Raw genomic sequence first — 16,772 nt, forward strand, 5'->3', positions numbered from 1 at the left:
AAGGAGAAAGTGGAAGGGGATTTAAAATATAAGGAAAAGGTATATTTAAGTAACAATTAAAGAATAATAATACATGGATTACTGGATAAGGTGTGATGCACCTAAAAAGGAAAATAAATAGTGTGAATGTATGAGTAAATGGGGGAGGTAGGGGTTAATGTAGAATGAGAGAAGTACGAATGAATGAGAAAACCACGTTTTATACATGGATTCTGAGTAAATACATATGGTTTGCAGATGGAGCTATGGTTGGTGGAAGAAAGTAGGGAAGTACGAGTAAATGGGATAATTATGCACTATAAATAAAAAAATGCACATTTAGAATTTCCTCCTCTGGGGAAGTGGGTGGGGAATGGATGGAAGGGGGGATTTTTTTTTTATTATCTGTATGTAAATGAAAAACGTTTCAATAAAAGAAAAAGGCAGAGAGATTATATATTCCTTCATTTAATTATCTCTTCTTCGTTTTATACACACACAATTTTTATCTCAACAACATAACTACACATTTTGACTTTTTTTTATATTCTGTATTATATTATTTTTCTTGTAATCTTACGCTATTTCATTATTAAATCTATTTAAAATTTTTGCTCAAAAACTTGAAGGACTTTTTTTATTTGAGCGAATCTCAAAAAATAAAAAGGTATTTTTTATAAGTTAAGGGATATAAAAAAAATCATTCTAACAGAGTTGTATAAATAAAAGAGTGCTTCTCCCCCACACGAGAGCTGTAATGTGCTGAAAAAATCATATAGAAGACAATTCCCATGCTTAAAGCATTAATACACCTCAAGGAATGTGTGGGATCCCTGATGTACAGGAAGACAGGACTTCAGTGAGGAACAATTCCCTCACTCAGGACAGGAATACGGTTTCTCTCCCGTGTGAGATCTCTGATGTGTGGAAAGATGGGACTTCTGTGAAAAACATTTCCCGCACTCAGGACAGGAATATGGCTTCTCCCCCGTTTGAGATCTCTGATGTTTGGAAAGGCTGAACTTTACAGAAAAACATTTCCCGCACTCAGGACAGGAATACGGCTTCTCCCCCGTGTGAGATCTCTGATGTGTGTAAAGATTGGACTTCTGTGAAAAACATTTCCCACACTCAGGACAGGAATACGGCTTTTCCCCCCGTGTGAGATCTCTGATGTCTGGAAAGATGAGACATGACTGAAAAACATTTCCTGCACTCAGGACAGGAATACGGCTCCTCCCCTGTGTGAGACCTCTGATGTGTGTAAAGACTGGACGTCTGTGAAAAACATTTCCCGCACTCAGGACAGGAATACGGCTTCTCCCCCGTGTGAGATCTCTGATGTGTGTAAAGATCGGACTTCTGTGAAAAACATTTCCTGCACTCAGGACAGGAATATGGCTTCTCCCCCGTGTGAGATCTCTGATGTTTGGAAAGACTGGACTTTACTGAAAAACATTTCTCGCACTCAGGACAGGAATACAGCTTTTCTCCGGTGTGAGATCTTTTATGCACATTAAGATCAGATTTTAAATGGAAACATTTCCCGCACTCAGGACAGGAAAACCTCTTATCTGTTGGAAGGACGGCACCGTCCCTCACAGTCTGAGGTTCCTCAGGATAAGAGGAATACGATGGTCCATCTACACTGTGTGGTGCCGAATGGACATTTGAGGTAGCCGGGTTTTCTCCTGGACTATACTGTGTGATGTCCTCATCTTCTACTTTACAGTCTGGAGACAAAGTGAGATAATCCTCTGAGGTTTTCCTCATCTCCCGTCCATCTACTAAAATAGAAATAAAAAGATTATTACTAGACATGAGCAGATTGGTTCCCCTAAATAAGGACTCCGCCCACATCAGGCAGCTTTGTCTCTGAAGATCTTACAATTCCCCCCTCAGGGTAGTAAATGGGTCCTCTGATTTCCTACCATTTTATTTCTTTATTCATGGACCTTAGTCAGAGAGTAAGGAAACAACGAAAACTGTCTTTTATAGGAGTGACAATGATGAGGGGATTATAGGACGAGTGTCCCCACCCCCTCTATCACTAATTGCCATCTTCCTAACACAAGAAGTACAGCACTTCTTTATTTAGTTCATGATCTAGTCATGAATAACAGCAGGGCTGAGCCCCACCAGAGGTCAGAGAGTGAGGATGGGGGAGAACAACCAAGATGAAAACTGGACTGATCCTGAAGACCACCATCATTGGGTTATTGACTCCTCCCTCATTATTACTTTCTGTTTAAGATCCCAACGTTTTATCACATTATTATCACCATGTAAAAGTCTGTTCTCCAATCAAATCATCAGATATAAAATGTCCAGCTGGTATTAAATGGGTGTAACAAGAGAGAATACATATTATGTTTATATATAGCAGTGGGTAGAGGGAAGAGAGCAGAAGTCAGGACTATGTAATGTACAACATATTGTATAAGATACAACAGGTAGGACTATATAGTATCATAATGATGCAATGTACAACATAGAGTATATAGTGCAGGGGTCAGGAGTATGTAATGTACAATATAAATGATACAGTGTAATGTCAGGACTCATAATATTGGTATTCAGTAATCAGTGGAAGATTAAATGTTTACATGAGACAAGTTGCAAAGGTCCCACACTGCTGCCTCCCATCTTCCGAGACTGCACTCAGTGACTTGGGTCTGAGACTATACAGACATATCCCTCCACTCAGCACAGGCAGCAAATAACAGAGTAAGTAACCCTGGGAGAATTGTTCTGTCAGAGATCATGCTAGACCTGGTCATGAGGCAGAAGACCCAAAGCACATGCCCAAGGTGCCTAGGTAGAGCAACATCTATGGCGAAAATCAACATTTTGCTGCCAGCTGAACCCCAGAATCTCCATAAATCCAGTCTAGATACATAAATTGTGTCTGCAGCACAGAGAAGGAAGATTATCATCCAGTCCTTGCCCTACTCTGGACCAATTAGTGAGCAGAATGGGAGGAGGAATGTATTTAGTGTTAATGACCCACCTGTGCTGATCTCTGTAGGAGTGTCCTCCTCTATAAATGTCCCCGTTATTCCATCCTCCTCCATAGAATGCTGATCATCCTTCACATACCTCTCTTCTTCTTCTGCTTTAACCTCAAATTCTATATCGACTGGATCTCCACTCTAAGTTTAAGAAAATGAAAGAGAATATCATCTGTAAAATATAAGCTTTATTATTGTGACATCACATAAAAAATCCACACATTGTCTCCATGAGTCTGTGTTTTATAAGCTCCTTCTGTCAGGGCACCTGAGAGCAGATGACAGATGCACTCCGTAGGAGTCAGGAGTGTGTTACTAAGATAGTGGACCCTATGACTAACTGCTGCGGATAGTACCCAGGGAGGTTAAGGAAGCAGGTGTATTGGATCACTAACACAGATCCCAATGGCAGCTAGAGCATAGATTCCCCAGGGCGCAGAGTCTAAGAGCCAGCAGGTGTTCACCAGAGCCTCTAGTGGTGAGGATGGACTGCGCTGCAGTTTGGCTCCAGGTCGCGGCCCCTAGGGTCTCACAGCTCACGGTAGACTACAGGAGAAGGAAGCAGCAGGCTGGAACAACAAGGATAGTAAAGGGATAAGGCAGAGGTCAGGGCGACTAGCAGACAGGAACAACAGAGTACACGCCAAAGGTTCAGGGTCACAGGCAAACAGGGATAGTCAGGGACACGCCAAAAGGTCAGGGTCACGAACAGACAGGAATAGTTGAGAACACGCCAAGGTCGGCAACAGAGACAAACGAAGAGCACATGGCAAGCAGGAAACAGGAAGCCAAACACACAATGAATACACAATGGTTGATCAACACCGCTGGCTTGCAGTGCACAGGTTAATACAGGGTTCCCTGATAGGGCCTGGGGTGGAGCCATGCTTAGAGGAGAGGTTATAAAAACAGCCAGGTGAGAGTGGCTGGCCTCTTAGTCTGAATACATGAGGAGAGGTAAGCTGACAGAGAAAGATTACTGCATAACCATGACACCACCCCACCAACCTTGAGGTAACAATGAGAGATGGTGTGATCTTCCTGTGTGGAATCCCAGGAATACAGAGGACAGGGACATCTCTCTGGTGGGCTCCTGGTATTAGGTGGCTCCATCATATCCTTGTGTCCTTCTGAAAACTCCTCCATCACTCCATATTCCTCATCCTCCTCTTTATACTCTTCTTTAACATCAATATTATCATCCCTGAGGACTCCACTCTAAAAGATATAATAAAACATTTATTGTAACAAACATGCTGTGTATAAAGCAAAACTATTAGTGATTTTTCCTCATCTACCTGATGATGGTGAGGGATGGTGTGATCTTCCTGTGTGGAATCCCGGGAATACAGAGGACGGGGACATCTCTCTGGTGGGTTTCTGTAGCTGGAGGTCTCCACCATGGTGTCCTGGTACAGATCTTTGTGTTCTTTTGGAAACTCCTTCTCTGGTGGGTTCCTGGTATTAGGTGGCTCCATCATATCCTTGTGTCCTTTGGAAAACTGCTCCATCACTCCATAGTCCTCATCCTCCTCTTTATACTCTTCTTTAACAACAATATTATCATCCCCGAGGTTTCCACTCTGAATATATATTATAAAACATTCATTGTAACAAACATGCTGTGTATAAATCAGAACTACCAATAATTGTCAATCATCTACCTGATGATGGTGAGGGATGGTGTGATCTTCCTGTGTGGAATCCCGGGAATACAGAGGACGAGGATGTCTCTCTGGTGGGTGTTTGTAGCTGGATGACTCCACCATGCTGTCCTGGTACAGATCTTTGTGTTCCTTTGGAAACTCTGACTCCTCGGTCACCCCATCCTCATCATCCTCCTCTTTTATCTCTTCTTTAACCTCAACTTTAGAATCTCTCAGGTTTCCACTCTGAATATAGAAATATAAAAATTACATCAATTGTAACAATGTAGATAATATACAGATCCCAATGATGCTATCTGCGATTGTTCCTCATCTTAAAAAATATAAAAAGAAGAGGGCGCACCAGCCTTGTGCATTATCCCAAGATAATTTATTGACAAAAAACAGTTAAAATACTACTCACAAACATGTGATGAATGAAAGCCTGTAAAAACCACTTGAATGTGGCAATCAGTCCTGGCATCGACAGTTTCCAGAAAGCAGAGGGGGAGGACCCCAGGACCACTGCTCACACGTTTCGAAGGAGTACCTTCTTCCTCAGAGCCTAGCAGTAATGACTCATTCAACTTATTATATACACTTATACATTGATAGGACTCATTCCACGAGAGGTTCAAGCCACCTCCCACTAAGAGGGGTGGTACTATGGAGGGGTGGGAGCAGGGCCGGATTAAGAACATCATGGGCCTGGTGCTGAGAATTATGGTGGGGCTTTTTATAAAAAAAAATAAAAATAATGAAAAATGCAAACAATTTGTTGTTATAACAAATTAAATAAAATAGAGAGAGGGAGGATGAGAGAGCGAGAGAAAGGGGATGAGAGAGGGGTGAGGGGTAAGGGAGGAAGGATGAGAGAGAGAGGATGCGCATGCATGGAAGTGACAGCAACACAGCCCGGCCAAGGCAAGTGACCGAAGGCACAGAACCCGGAAGGAAGACTGGGTGAAGATGGAAGCGCCCGGGACCCACCAGATTGATCACAGTGCAGCACTGGAGGGCTCAGTCTCACAGGTAAGTGTACCCTAATATGCTGTGCATACTTGTACATTATAGCATAACCTACCTCAGGGCCACTAAAAAGTAGTAATGCTAGCAAAGTTTACTACCGTTTTAATATCACAGGATCCCAAGAGCCTCTCATGGGGCCACCTACTGACCCGGTGGCCCTGGGCAGTGCCAACATTTTAAAAATATTTTCAGGGACACTTTTTTTTTTTCCAGTGGTATATTTAGAGTAGCCGACATCCCTTATGTTCCTCTATACATCACAGTAGTAATCACAAAATTAAATGAGTACTAAAAATGGGCAGAACAAATATGAGGACTGTGAAGATTTCCTTTAGTTGAACTAACAAAAGTGTGCCCATTCTAGAGCTGGTAACATTGAGGATATTCAATATAATTTTAAAGAACAGTTTTTGTGGGTAAGAGGCAGGGGAGGAGTATGGATGGTATAAAAGTGGGAAGTATGTGCAGGTGAGGGAGAGGAATGTGGAGGGTATAACAGTAGGCACTATGTACAGGAGAGGAGTGTGGAGGGTATGGCAGTGGGCACTATGTAGAGGAGAGCGGTGTGGGGGGTATGACAGTGGGCGGTATGCACAGCAGAGGAGTGGGGAGGTATGACAGTGGGCACTATGTACAGGAGAGGAGTGTGGAGGGTTGACAGTGGGCACTATGTACAGGAGAGGAGTGTGGAGGGTATGATGGGGGCAGTATATACAAGAGAGGAGTGTGGAGGGTATGATAGGGGCAGTATGTACAGGAGAGGAGTGTGGAGGGTATCACAGTGGGCGGTATGTACAGGAGAGGAGTGTGGACGGTATGATACTGAGCAGTATGCACAGGAGACGAGTGTGGAGGGTAAGACAGTGGGCAGAATGTACAGGAGACAAGTGTGAAGGGTAAGACAGTGGGCAGTATGTGCAGGAGAGGAGTGTGGAGGGTATGACAGTGAGCAGTACGTACAGGAGAGGAATGTGGAGGGTATGACAATGGGCAGTATGTACATGAGTGGAGTGTGGCGCGTATGACAGTGAGCAGTATCTACAGAAGAGGATTGTGGGGGGTATGACAGTGAGCAGTATGTACATGAGAGGATTGTGGGGAGTATGACAGGGGGCACTATGTATAGGAGAGAAGTGTGGAGGGTATGACAGCGGGCAGTATTTACATGAGTGGAGTGTGGCCAGTATGACAATGAGCAGTATGTACATGAGTGGAGTGTGGCAGGTATGACAGTGAGCAGTATGTACATGAGAGGATTGTGGGGGGTATGACAGGGGGCACTATGTATAGGAGAGAAGTGTGGAGGGTATGACAGGGGGAAGTATGTACAAGAGTGGAGTGTGGCGAGTATGACAATGAGCAGTATGTACAAGAGTGGAGTGTGGCAGGTATGACAGTGAGCAGTATGTACAGGAGAGGATTGTGGGGGGTATGACAGGGGGCACTATGTATAGGAGAGAAGTGTGGAGGGTATGACAGCGGGCAGTATGTACATGAGTGGAGTGTGGCGAGTATGACAATGAGCAGTATGTACATGAGTGGAGTGTAGCAGGTATGACAGTGAGCAGTATGTACATGAGAGGATTGTGGGGGGTATGACAGGGGGCACTATGTATAGGAGAGAAGTGTGGAGGGTATGACAGGGGGCAGTATGTACATGAGTGGAGTGTGGCGAGTATGACAATGAGCAGTATGTACAAGAGTGGAGTGTGGCAGGTATGACAGTGAGCAGTATGTACAGGAGAGGATTGTGGGGGGTATGACAGGGGGCACTATGTATAGGAGAGAAGTGTGGAGGGTATGACAGGCAGTATGACGGGCAGTATGTACAGGTGAGGAGAATGAAGGAATCTGGGAAGGAAAAATGTAAAAGGTTTGTGGAAGAATGTTTAGGGACTGCGTAGTGGTAAAGCGGGCCATACATGAATTGAAATTAAGCCAATTAAGCAGGGACCAGCCATAGTCGATCCATGTATGGGCTAGCTGGTTGTACTCAAGTCAATCTATTAATCGACTTGAGTACAATCAGCCTGTCAGGTTTTTCCCAAAACTATCAGTGCTGCCAGCTATAGTTAGCAACACTGATCATTGTATTGTGTGGGTAGGGAAGGCTCCCCACTGGCAGAACACAATAACACTGCGGGAATGATTCCCCCATCCACAGGTCAGCAGGTGAGAGGGTGTGTGGAAACAGGCTGGGGAGGGAGGTCTGTCAGCAGGGGGGTGTGAGGTGGTCATGGAGGGATATCAGTCAGCAGGTGGGGGGGAGTAACTGGGAGTGATATCTTTTGGAGTAGGGTCTGTCATCTGCAGGTTGGGAAATGGTCACCTGTGATACAAGTTGAAGGAAGGTGACTAACATGGGAAGTGGCTGGGGAGTGACCTGGATGATGGGGAGTGTGAAATGGATGATGTGTTTCAAGTTTCTTTCACATTTGCGGTAATGCTTACTGCCCTCTTAAAAGTGATCAGTGGTGTATTGCTTTTCAATGAGTGGTATAGCAGCAGCTGACAGGCGTTCATGAGGTGCTACTGCCACCTCCTTTTTTTATTTACATCGCTGAATGGTAATTTTACATTGTTGGACTATTCTGCTACTATGAGCGAGTTTGGCTTGCAGTTGCAGAGTGGCCCCATTGAAATCAATAGGTGAGTTTGACAGGCAGTGCTGCCTGTCAAACTCTGCAGGCTCCAAGCTGTCCATTGAGCTCAATGCCTCTGACAAGAAGTGAGGAGAGGCACTGTGAGCTCATCCTCTCCGTCTGCTGCAAACAGAGTGTGCCAGCTTGTATTTAAACAAGCTGGCCGCTCTGCATGTAGCTTCTGACAGGCTGCGCAAGGAGCTCCATATCTCCTGGACCATAGGTGATAGGAGCCCCATTTTGATCAGTAGTGGGGTGGACATTCAGCTTCCTATCCCCCAAATTTGAGCTCGCCCCTGGTCGCCGCGCCACGACCCTCGAAGTCAATCTTTTTTTTTTATTTTGTGATTTTTTTTTTTAAATGGGCCTATCTTAAGGTAAGGGGCCTGGAGCTGCAGCTCCAATAGTTCCTACGTTAATCCGGCCCTGCTTATTACTTAAGGCTGCTTTCACACTGGAGCGGGCAGGCGTTGACGGTAAAACGCTGCTAGTTTTAGCGGCGCTGTCATTTTAGCGGCGCTATTTGGCTGCTAGCAGGGCGCTTATAACCCAGCTAGCGGCCGATATAGGGGTTAAATGCGCCCGTGTAGCGCCGCTGCCAAATCGCTTTGCAGGCGCTTCGGCAGCGGTACCCATTCATTTCAATGGTCAGGAGTGGTGGAGGAGCGGTATACACCGCTCCAAAGATGCTGCTTGCAGGACTTTTTTTTTAACATCCTGCCAGCGCATCGCCTCAGTGTGGAAGCACTCGGGCTTTCACACTGAGACTGCAGGGGAGCCGTTTTTCAGGCACTTTACAGGTGCTATGTTTAGCCCAAAAGCACCTGAAAAAGGCCCCAGTGTGAAAGGGGTCTAATGCCCTGTACACACGGTCGGACATTGATCAGACATTCCGACAACAAAATCCATGGATTTTTTCCGACGGATGTTGGTTCAAACTTGTCTTGCATATACACGGTCACACAAAGTTGTCGGAAAATCCAATCGTTCTGAACGCGGTGACGTAAAACGCGTCGGGACTATAAACGGGGCAGTAGCCAATAGCTTTCATCTCTTAATTTATTCTGAGCATGCGTGGCACTTTGTGCGTTGGATTTGTGTACACACGGTCGGAATTTCCGACAACAGATTTTGTTGTTCGGAAAATTTTATAGCAAGCTCTCAAACTTTGTGTGTCGTAAATTCCTATAGAAAATGTGTAATGGAGCCTACACACGGTCGGAATTTCCGACAACAAGGTCCTATCACATTTTCCATTGGAAAATCCTATTGTGTGTACAGGGCATAACTGTTAGATTTTATGAGATGAAGGGAAGAAAAAAAAAGATGAAAAAAAAAAAATCAGCATCATATATCGGCCGCCGCAATTTCTAAATATGGGCATCGGCATCAGCCAAAGAAAAACCCATACCGGTTGACCTCTATATGAAATACATGAAAGAGGGAGGGGAAAATTGGCTTAAGTTCACCTTACAACACTCCTATAAATCCAGTCAAAAAGCCGGATGGCAGTTATAGATTTGTTCAAGACCTTAGGGCCATAAATAATCTTGTAGTGCCTATAGCACCTATAGTACCTGACATGCCATCACTGCTGACTTCCATACCATCCAATGCAGAGTTTTCCACAGTAATTGATTTAGCAAATGCATTTTTTAGCATCCTGGTGGACAAAGAGACACAGCCTATCCTTGCATTTTGTTTTAGAAATCGCCAGATGACCTGGTGCAGAATGCTGCAAGGGTATGTAGACTCCCCTGTAGTCTATTCAGTTGTACTCCAGGCAACCCTGTGGTCCTGGAATCCCCAGCATGGTTCAGTCCTATTACAGTATGTTGATGATTTGTTGTTGTGCAGTCCGAGCCAGGTTGCCAGCAGAGAGGATGGTAAAGATTTATTGTACTTGTTAGCAGAAAATGGTCACAAAGTCTCTAAAAAGAAATTGCAATGGAGTCAAGAAACTGTTGAATACCTTGGTTTTACCCTCACAAAAGGCGAAAGAAGAGTCAGTCACAAGAGAGCTGCGGCTCTCGTGGGTCTGCCCTGCCCACTGACAAAGAAAGATATGTTCTTTTTTCTTGGTATGATTGGTTACTGCCGCCAATGGATACCTGACTGCTCTTTTTATGATAGCCTCCTGAGGCAAGCCACAGGCTCAGACATGCCAGATTGTGTAAAATGGACAGATGAAATGTGTGATGCATTTGTGTACCTTAAGACAGCAATGGTAACGGCCCCTGGTCTCGGATTACCGATTATGGCAAGATGTTTCACTTGTTTGCCAGGGACAATTGGAAAACAATAGCGGGAGTCCTGGCGCAGGAACACGGAGGAAAACTCTGCCCTATTGCATTTTTCTCAAGAGTACTGCCGATGCCGGTACAGGGCATGTCGGCGTGTCTCAGAGCTTTGGTATTCTGTGCTATGGTAGTAGAAATGGCTACTTCTTTTACTCTAGGACATACAACCACCTTACATACTACTCATAATGTATCCATTTTGTTGAAAAATATTCATACCCAACATATGTCAGCCCGAAGATTGAGTGGATACAAGGTTATTCTCCTCTCAAATCCAAATCTCGAAATAAAATATGCTTCACCCACTTCAGGCCCAGCCATGATCCTAAATGCTTTACTAGGTCTAAAAGGAGAAGAGGATGAGATAGTTCCTCAACAAGAGTGCATTGAAATAATCCACCAGGACACATCTCCACATGCAGATATGTCTTTCACTTCAATCCCTGGGGCACAAAATGTTTTTGTTGATGGTTCTTGTTCTAGACCAAATGACAACACATATCATGCAGGATGTAGTGCTCAAAGCAAACCCAGTCCCATTTCAATCAGCACAGGCTGCAGAACTGATTGCCCTTACAAGAGCGTGCCAGCTCTTTGAAGGACGAGATGTGAACATTTATACCGATTCTAAATATGCATTCGGTGTAGTCCACGATTTTGGTATCATCTGGTTAAGAAGAGGGTACATAGCAGCAGATGGCAAATCAATTTCACATTCAACATTAGTGTCCAGCCTTTTGGAAGTGATTAAATTGCCTCGCTCTATAGCTATCCTCCACTGCAAGGCACATACCACAAACCAAGATGATGTTTCAAATGGAAATGCCTTAGCTGATAAAGCAGCAAAGGAAGCAGCTTCTAAACAAGAAGCTACCATACAAATGCCATGACTTGCACCTGAAATGCCCCTGTTAGACCAAACCTTGTCAGATCTCTTTATGCTACGGACACAGATATTAAATAATGGAATATTGCAGGAGTGCAGAAAAGCCCAGATTGTGGACTTGTCTGCCAAGAGGGGAGACCATGTATACCTGTAGTTAGTGCACCTTTATTTTTTTTCTCAGTATCATGGGGTAGGGCACAGAGGCTGGCAGGTCACATGTGAAATATTGGACAATGATTTCTTTATCCCGGTTTTCCCTCTTTGGTCAAATCATATGTCGCATCCGAAACAACCCAAGAAATCCACACAAGGTAAAACATGAACACCTTACATATCTATCCACACATTTACAGATTGACTTCACCCATATGCCTAAGTTAAGTAAAAGACAGGAAAATTTACTTGTGATAGTAGACATGTTCTCAAGATGGACAGAAGCATTTGTAACCACAAAAGAAGATGCACAAACAGTTGTAAAAATCCTCATGCAGGAAATTATCTTTAGATGGGGATGCCCACTCCAAATAAATTCTGGCAATGGTCCTGCCTTTATTTCAAAAGTGTGCCAAGATTTAGTGAAAGCACTTAAAATTGATTGGAAATTTCATATACCTTACCACCCGCAGAGTTCAGGTATTGTTGAGAGAATGAACAGAACCATTAAATATAAAATAAGAAAAGCAACAGGAGGCACATATAAGTGGCAGAAAGTCCTACCAGCAGTTTTGGCTGAAATAAGAATGACCCCTTCTAAGAAAACAGGATACTTTCCATTTGAGGTCCTTATGGGTAGGCCATTTCCCACCCCGTGGGCCAGACAACCACTTATGTTAGAAAGAGGGGACCTAAAAGTAATACAGTGAGAGTATATTAGGAAACTCATTGAAACTGGACAGAGTTGAAAGAAATGTTGCTCGCACCTCTCCTTTCTCTTCACTGGAACCTACACACCCTTTCCAGGTAGGAGACGTAGTGGTGGTCCAACAGCTGAATCGTACCAAGAAGCAAGAGTACCCGTTCAGGCACCCAACCACTGTGATTGCAGTCACATGTCCTGCATTCCTTACCAAGGAACAACAGTCCTGGATTCATGCCAGTCATGTGAAAAAGGTGAACCAAACACCTAAGAAGCAAGCCAAGGATAAAGGAAGTGAAATAAATCCTCAAAAAGAGAGTGAAGCAGGGGAAAAAGTCTCTGAACAAGATGACCTTGCTTAATGCACCACAGACTTCTGGGAAGGCATTTTGCCTCCTGTTCCTAATCTCTCTGATAGTGGATCATAACTAACTTTATCATCCTGAAGACTTGGGAGCCCTTAAAGGCATATGTGGGTCACCCAATAACACCATCGATAATATACATACCAGACACAAGAGAGATACACCATCAGATAATGAAGGAGTTAAAACTGATAGTTTTACAGACAAAATGTTGCTACTGAAATTCAAATATAATTATGCCCAGAAATCAGGGTATGAAAAATGTTGGATATGTAGTAAACTGCATCCTAGTACAGCCCGTATTCCCCTTATGGCTGTACCTTTAAACATCACCCTTTTTATAAATGGAACTCCTCCCGTTGTTTTAACCAACATATCAAGTTTATATGTAAACAACATCGTTACTTTTCCAACAATGGGTAGAAGTCATTCCCCTGTCATGTTCGTGACTTAAGAGGGGATTGTAAGGGAATGTGTGAGCAGCTGTGACTCCATTTTAGATTCCCTTCCATTTTACATAAAGTAGAAGTGAACTTTTTACATGTATGAGTTTTGCCATAATTAGCTTAAACTAACAAGTTTGCATAGAACCACACCCTATGAGATACTGTGGTTAAGCCGATTCTTGGAGTAACATTCTGTGTCAGCAAGTCATCAGCTATTTCTTGTTATCTAGTCAGCAGTCTAACTCTTGATAAGAAAGTACTGAGTGTAAATTTGTAAAACCCTTAGGCATGTATTTTTACTGACATATAAACTACTGTTGTATTCAATAAAGACAGACACCTTGTGAAAACACTAAAGCCTGTTTCCTGTGTCTCATATGTGTCTCACGGATCCGAGGGTCCCGGTGATCTGCCTGCATAAACGAGGTTGGTCGTCAAGGTGTATAATTCCTTTCACGGGGTGCAGGACATGGGGTACAGGGGAAAGGTGCAGGCCACAGCAGGACATGGGATGAAGCAGAAGAGTGCAAAATGTAGCATATGGGGTGCAGGGGAAGGGTACAGTGTGCAGAATGCAGGACTTGGGGTGCAGAATGTAGAACATGGAGTGTAAGGTGCAAGAGAAGGGTGCAGGACATGTGGTGCAGGGTGCATAATGCAGGATATGAGGTGAAGGATGTAGAACGTGGGGTGCAAGATGCAGAAGAAGGGTGCAGAACATGTGGTACAGGGTGCATAACACAGGACATGGTGTACAGGGTACAAGAGAAGTGTACAGGTCACCGCAGGACATGGGATGCAGGGGATGGGTACAGTGTGCAGCATGCAGGACATGGGTGCTGAACATGGGGTGCAAGGTGCATGAGAAGGGTGCAAGACATGTGGTGCAGGGTGCATAACGCAGGACATGGGGTACAGGGTACCAGAGAAAGATGCAGGTCACTGCAGGACATGGGGTGCAGGGGAAGGTTACAGTGTGCAGAATACAGGACTTGTGGTGCAAGGTGCAGGAGAAGGGTGCAGGACATGTGGTACAGGGTGCAGAATGCAGAACATGGGGTGCAGGGTACCAGAGTAGGATACAGGTCACTGCAGGACATGGAGTGCAGGGGAAGGGTACAGTGTGCAGATTGCAGAACATAGGGGTAGAGGGTGCAGAACACAGCACATGGGGTACAGGGTACCAGAAAAGGGTGTAGGTCACTGCAGGACAAGTGGTGCAAAATGCAGGACATGGGGTGCAGGGTACCAGAAAAGGATGTATGTCACCGCAGGACATGGGGTGCAGGGGACGGGAACAGTGTGCAGAATGCAGGACATGGGGTACAGGGTACCAGAGAAGGGTACAGGTCACTGCAGGACCAGGGAGGCAGGAGAAGGGTGCAGAACGCAGGACATGGGGAGCAATGTGCAGAATGTATAACATTAGCACACCTCCCAACTTTTTGAGATGGGAATGAGGGACACCTATCAGCAAAAGTATGCAGGCATAGGACACACCCCTTGCCACACCCCCTTAAAGGAGAATTATACAAAAAAAAAACAAGATTGGTTAAACCCACGAGTGCTTTTTTTTTTACCACTACTGTTCCTTTATATTGGCTTTTGGAATTTACAAATTCAGCAATTTAGAAATCAGATGAAAGGTTTAGAGCTGAAAAACACTTTTTGATAGATAAAAAGTGCATTTTATATACATCAACATAAATCAGACCAAAATGAGGGAGGAATGAGGGACGGAGGGACATTTATCGAAATCAGGGACAGTCCCTCGAAATCAGGGACAGTTGGGAGCTATGCATTAGGGTGCAGGACACGTGGTGCAGGGTGAATAATGCAGAACATGGGGTGCAGGGTACAGGTCACTGTAGGACATGGGGTGCAGGGGGAAGGGTTCAGAATGCAGGATAGTAATCCAATCCCCCCTCCCCTGTGTCCTCCTGCATGTCCTGTACATCTCCCCCAGCAGTGTGTGAGAGCAGAGTGGATGGAGAGGACATCTTGTGTACATAAAGCAGCATGTCCCTCCCTGGCTGGTTTCTTAGCTGGCTGCTTTGCAGGCTTGTCCTGGTTACTCCTGTAAGGACTCTGTAGTCCTGTTTCTCAGCACCTTGTGGGGATCTTTGTGGCAGTGCCGAGGTGGCGCCATGTTGGAGATTCGGTCCCGCTCCTTCCTCTCTGTTCTGCCGGAGGGCTCTGCAGGGACACAGGCAGCTGTGGGGGGAAGCAGGAGCCGATGGTGACAGTAATGCGGCCGCAGAAAGGAGAAAGATCGGCAGCGGGAGCTCAGTGAGATGAGTCCTCTCATGTCCTGTCCAGTCCACCCCTCACTTCACAGGTCGGGTGTCATCATCTCCTCCTCCCCTCCCCCTCCCGCCTGGCCCCGCTCCGAGCCACATTCCTGTCTGAATAATGTGTCCGGGTTTCAGGCAGAAACATTATTCAGACCAACAGTGAGAATGACAAGAGCCCAGGGGCCAGGACACCATTTCTAGTCACCATGGTGACCTGGGATCTGTTGAGCCCTGACTTATGGTGACCATAGAGACATGGAAATTCAGCTGGTTCAGCAGGGATCGGTCACATTTCCATCCATGTGTGGTCACTGCCGGATAAAAGTCACTCCATCAGCGGCTGCAGCCAATAGCTTCATCACTGATCTGTGTATTCTGAGAGCGGAGGAGCGCCCCCCATTGTCAGAATACAATAGTGCAGCGGGGAGGATTCCCCCATCCCCCTCCAATGTGTGGATGGGGGAATCACTTCAGATTTTTATTGCTCATTCCGCTGGCTGAACAATAAAACTGAACCATGTATGGCCAGCCATCAACTGATCCCCCTGGAGGGGTTAATCTGCATATTTCCACACTATATATGTGGGGAGGGGTTACTGGGTGTAAATAATTAATAAGATATCATTACCTCCTCTGCTGCCACTTCCAGCAATGTCTCCTTTGTACTTTGTACCTCATGGAACTTCTTCTATGCATCAGACATCACTTCCTGTGTGTACCTGACATCACTTCCTGTTGTCCATAGAGACTTCCTGTCTGTATTCTTTAGAGACTTCCTGTCTGGGTAGAAATTAGATCACCATCTTGTGGAGCTCAGAGGAACTGCAGCCCTGAGAAATATCTAGTAATATGAACAACTGCCTTGTGCTGTGTGTGTATGTACTGTATATCCTTATAGATGGGTCATCTCCACTCCCACCAAGGGGGATAGAAATATATTACTGCTCGGGGGGGAGACATTTTGGCCCCTTTGATTTTGCAGTAAAATTGATTGCGGATTTAGTCATGTAGAACATCTGTTATATGGATACAAAGAACCCCAGCCGAGAGTAAAGGGTGGAAATGGCTCCTGATCCCCAGATTTGGGCAATTATGTCACCAATATAAATAGAATAAAACCCGCGCTATGTGTAACAACTCAAATACCTACAAAAATAACTTATACCGGACTGCTGCTGTAACAAAGGTAAGTATTCCCTTTATCAACTAGAAGAGCATTATGTGTCACAGCGCTGTCCTATTGTGTGTGCACATAAATCATCACAAATACACTAAAATATGTGGAGACATTCATATATAAAGTGCTAGGGGCTCAAAT

At 44.9% G+C, this 16,772-nt stretch overlaps 1 protein-coding gene across 1 annotated transcript; it reads right to left on the bottom strand.

Moving 5' to 3' along the window:
• Positions 1–427: 427 nt before the first annotated feature.
• Positions 428–16,379, bottom strand: LOC141121830 (uncharacterized). Its single transcript, XM_073611546.1, is given in 7 exon segments — positions 428–1,136; positions 1,138–1,766; positions 2,990–3,131; positions 3,999–4,208; positions 4,289–4,573; positions 4,655–4,882; positions 16,083–16,379. Coding segments are annotated over 6 exon segments (1,653 nt in total). The 5' UTR covers positions 4,760–4,882; positions 16,083–16,379; the 3' UTR covers positions 428–854.
• Positions 16,380–16,772: the final 393 nt, after the last annotated feature.

The sequence above is a fragment of the Aquarana catesbeiana genome, unplaced genomic scaffold (assembly GCF_042186555.1).
Source record: "Aquarana catesbeiana isolate 2022-GZ unplaced genomic scaffold, ASM4218655v1 unanchor233, whole genome shotgun sequence".
NCBI classification, from domain to species: domain Eukaryota; kingdom Metazoa; phylum Chordata; class Amphibia; order Anura; family Ranidae; genus Aquarana; species Aquarana catesbeiana.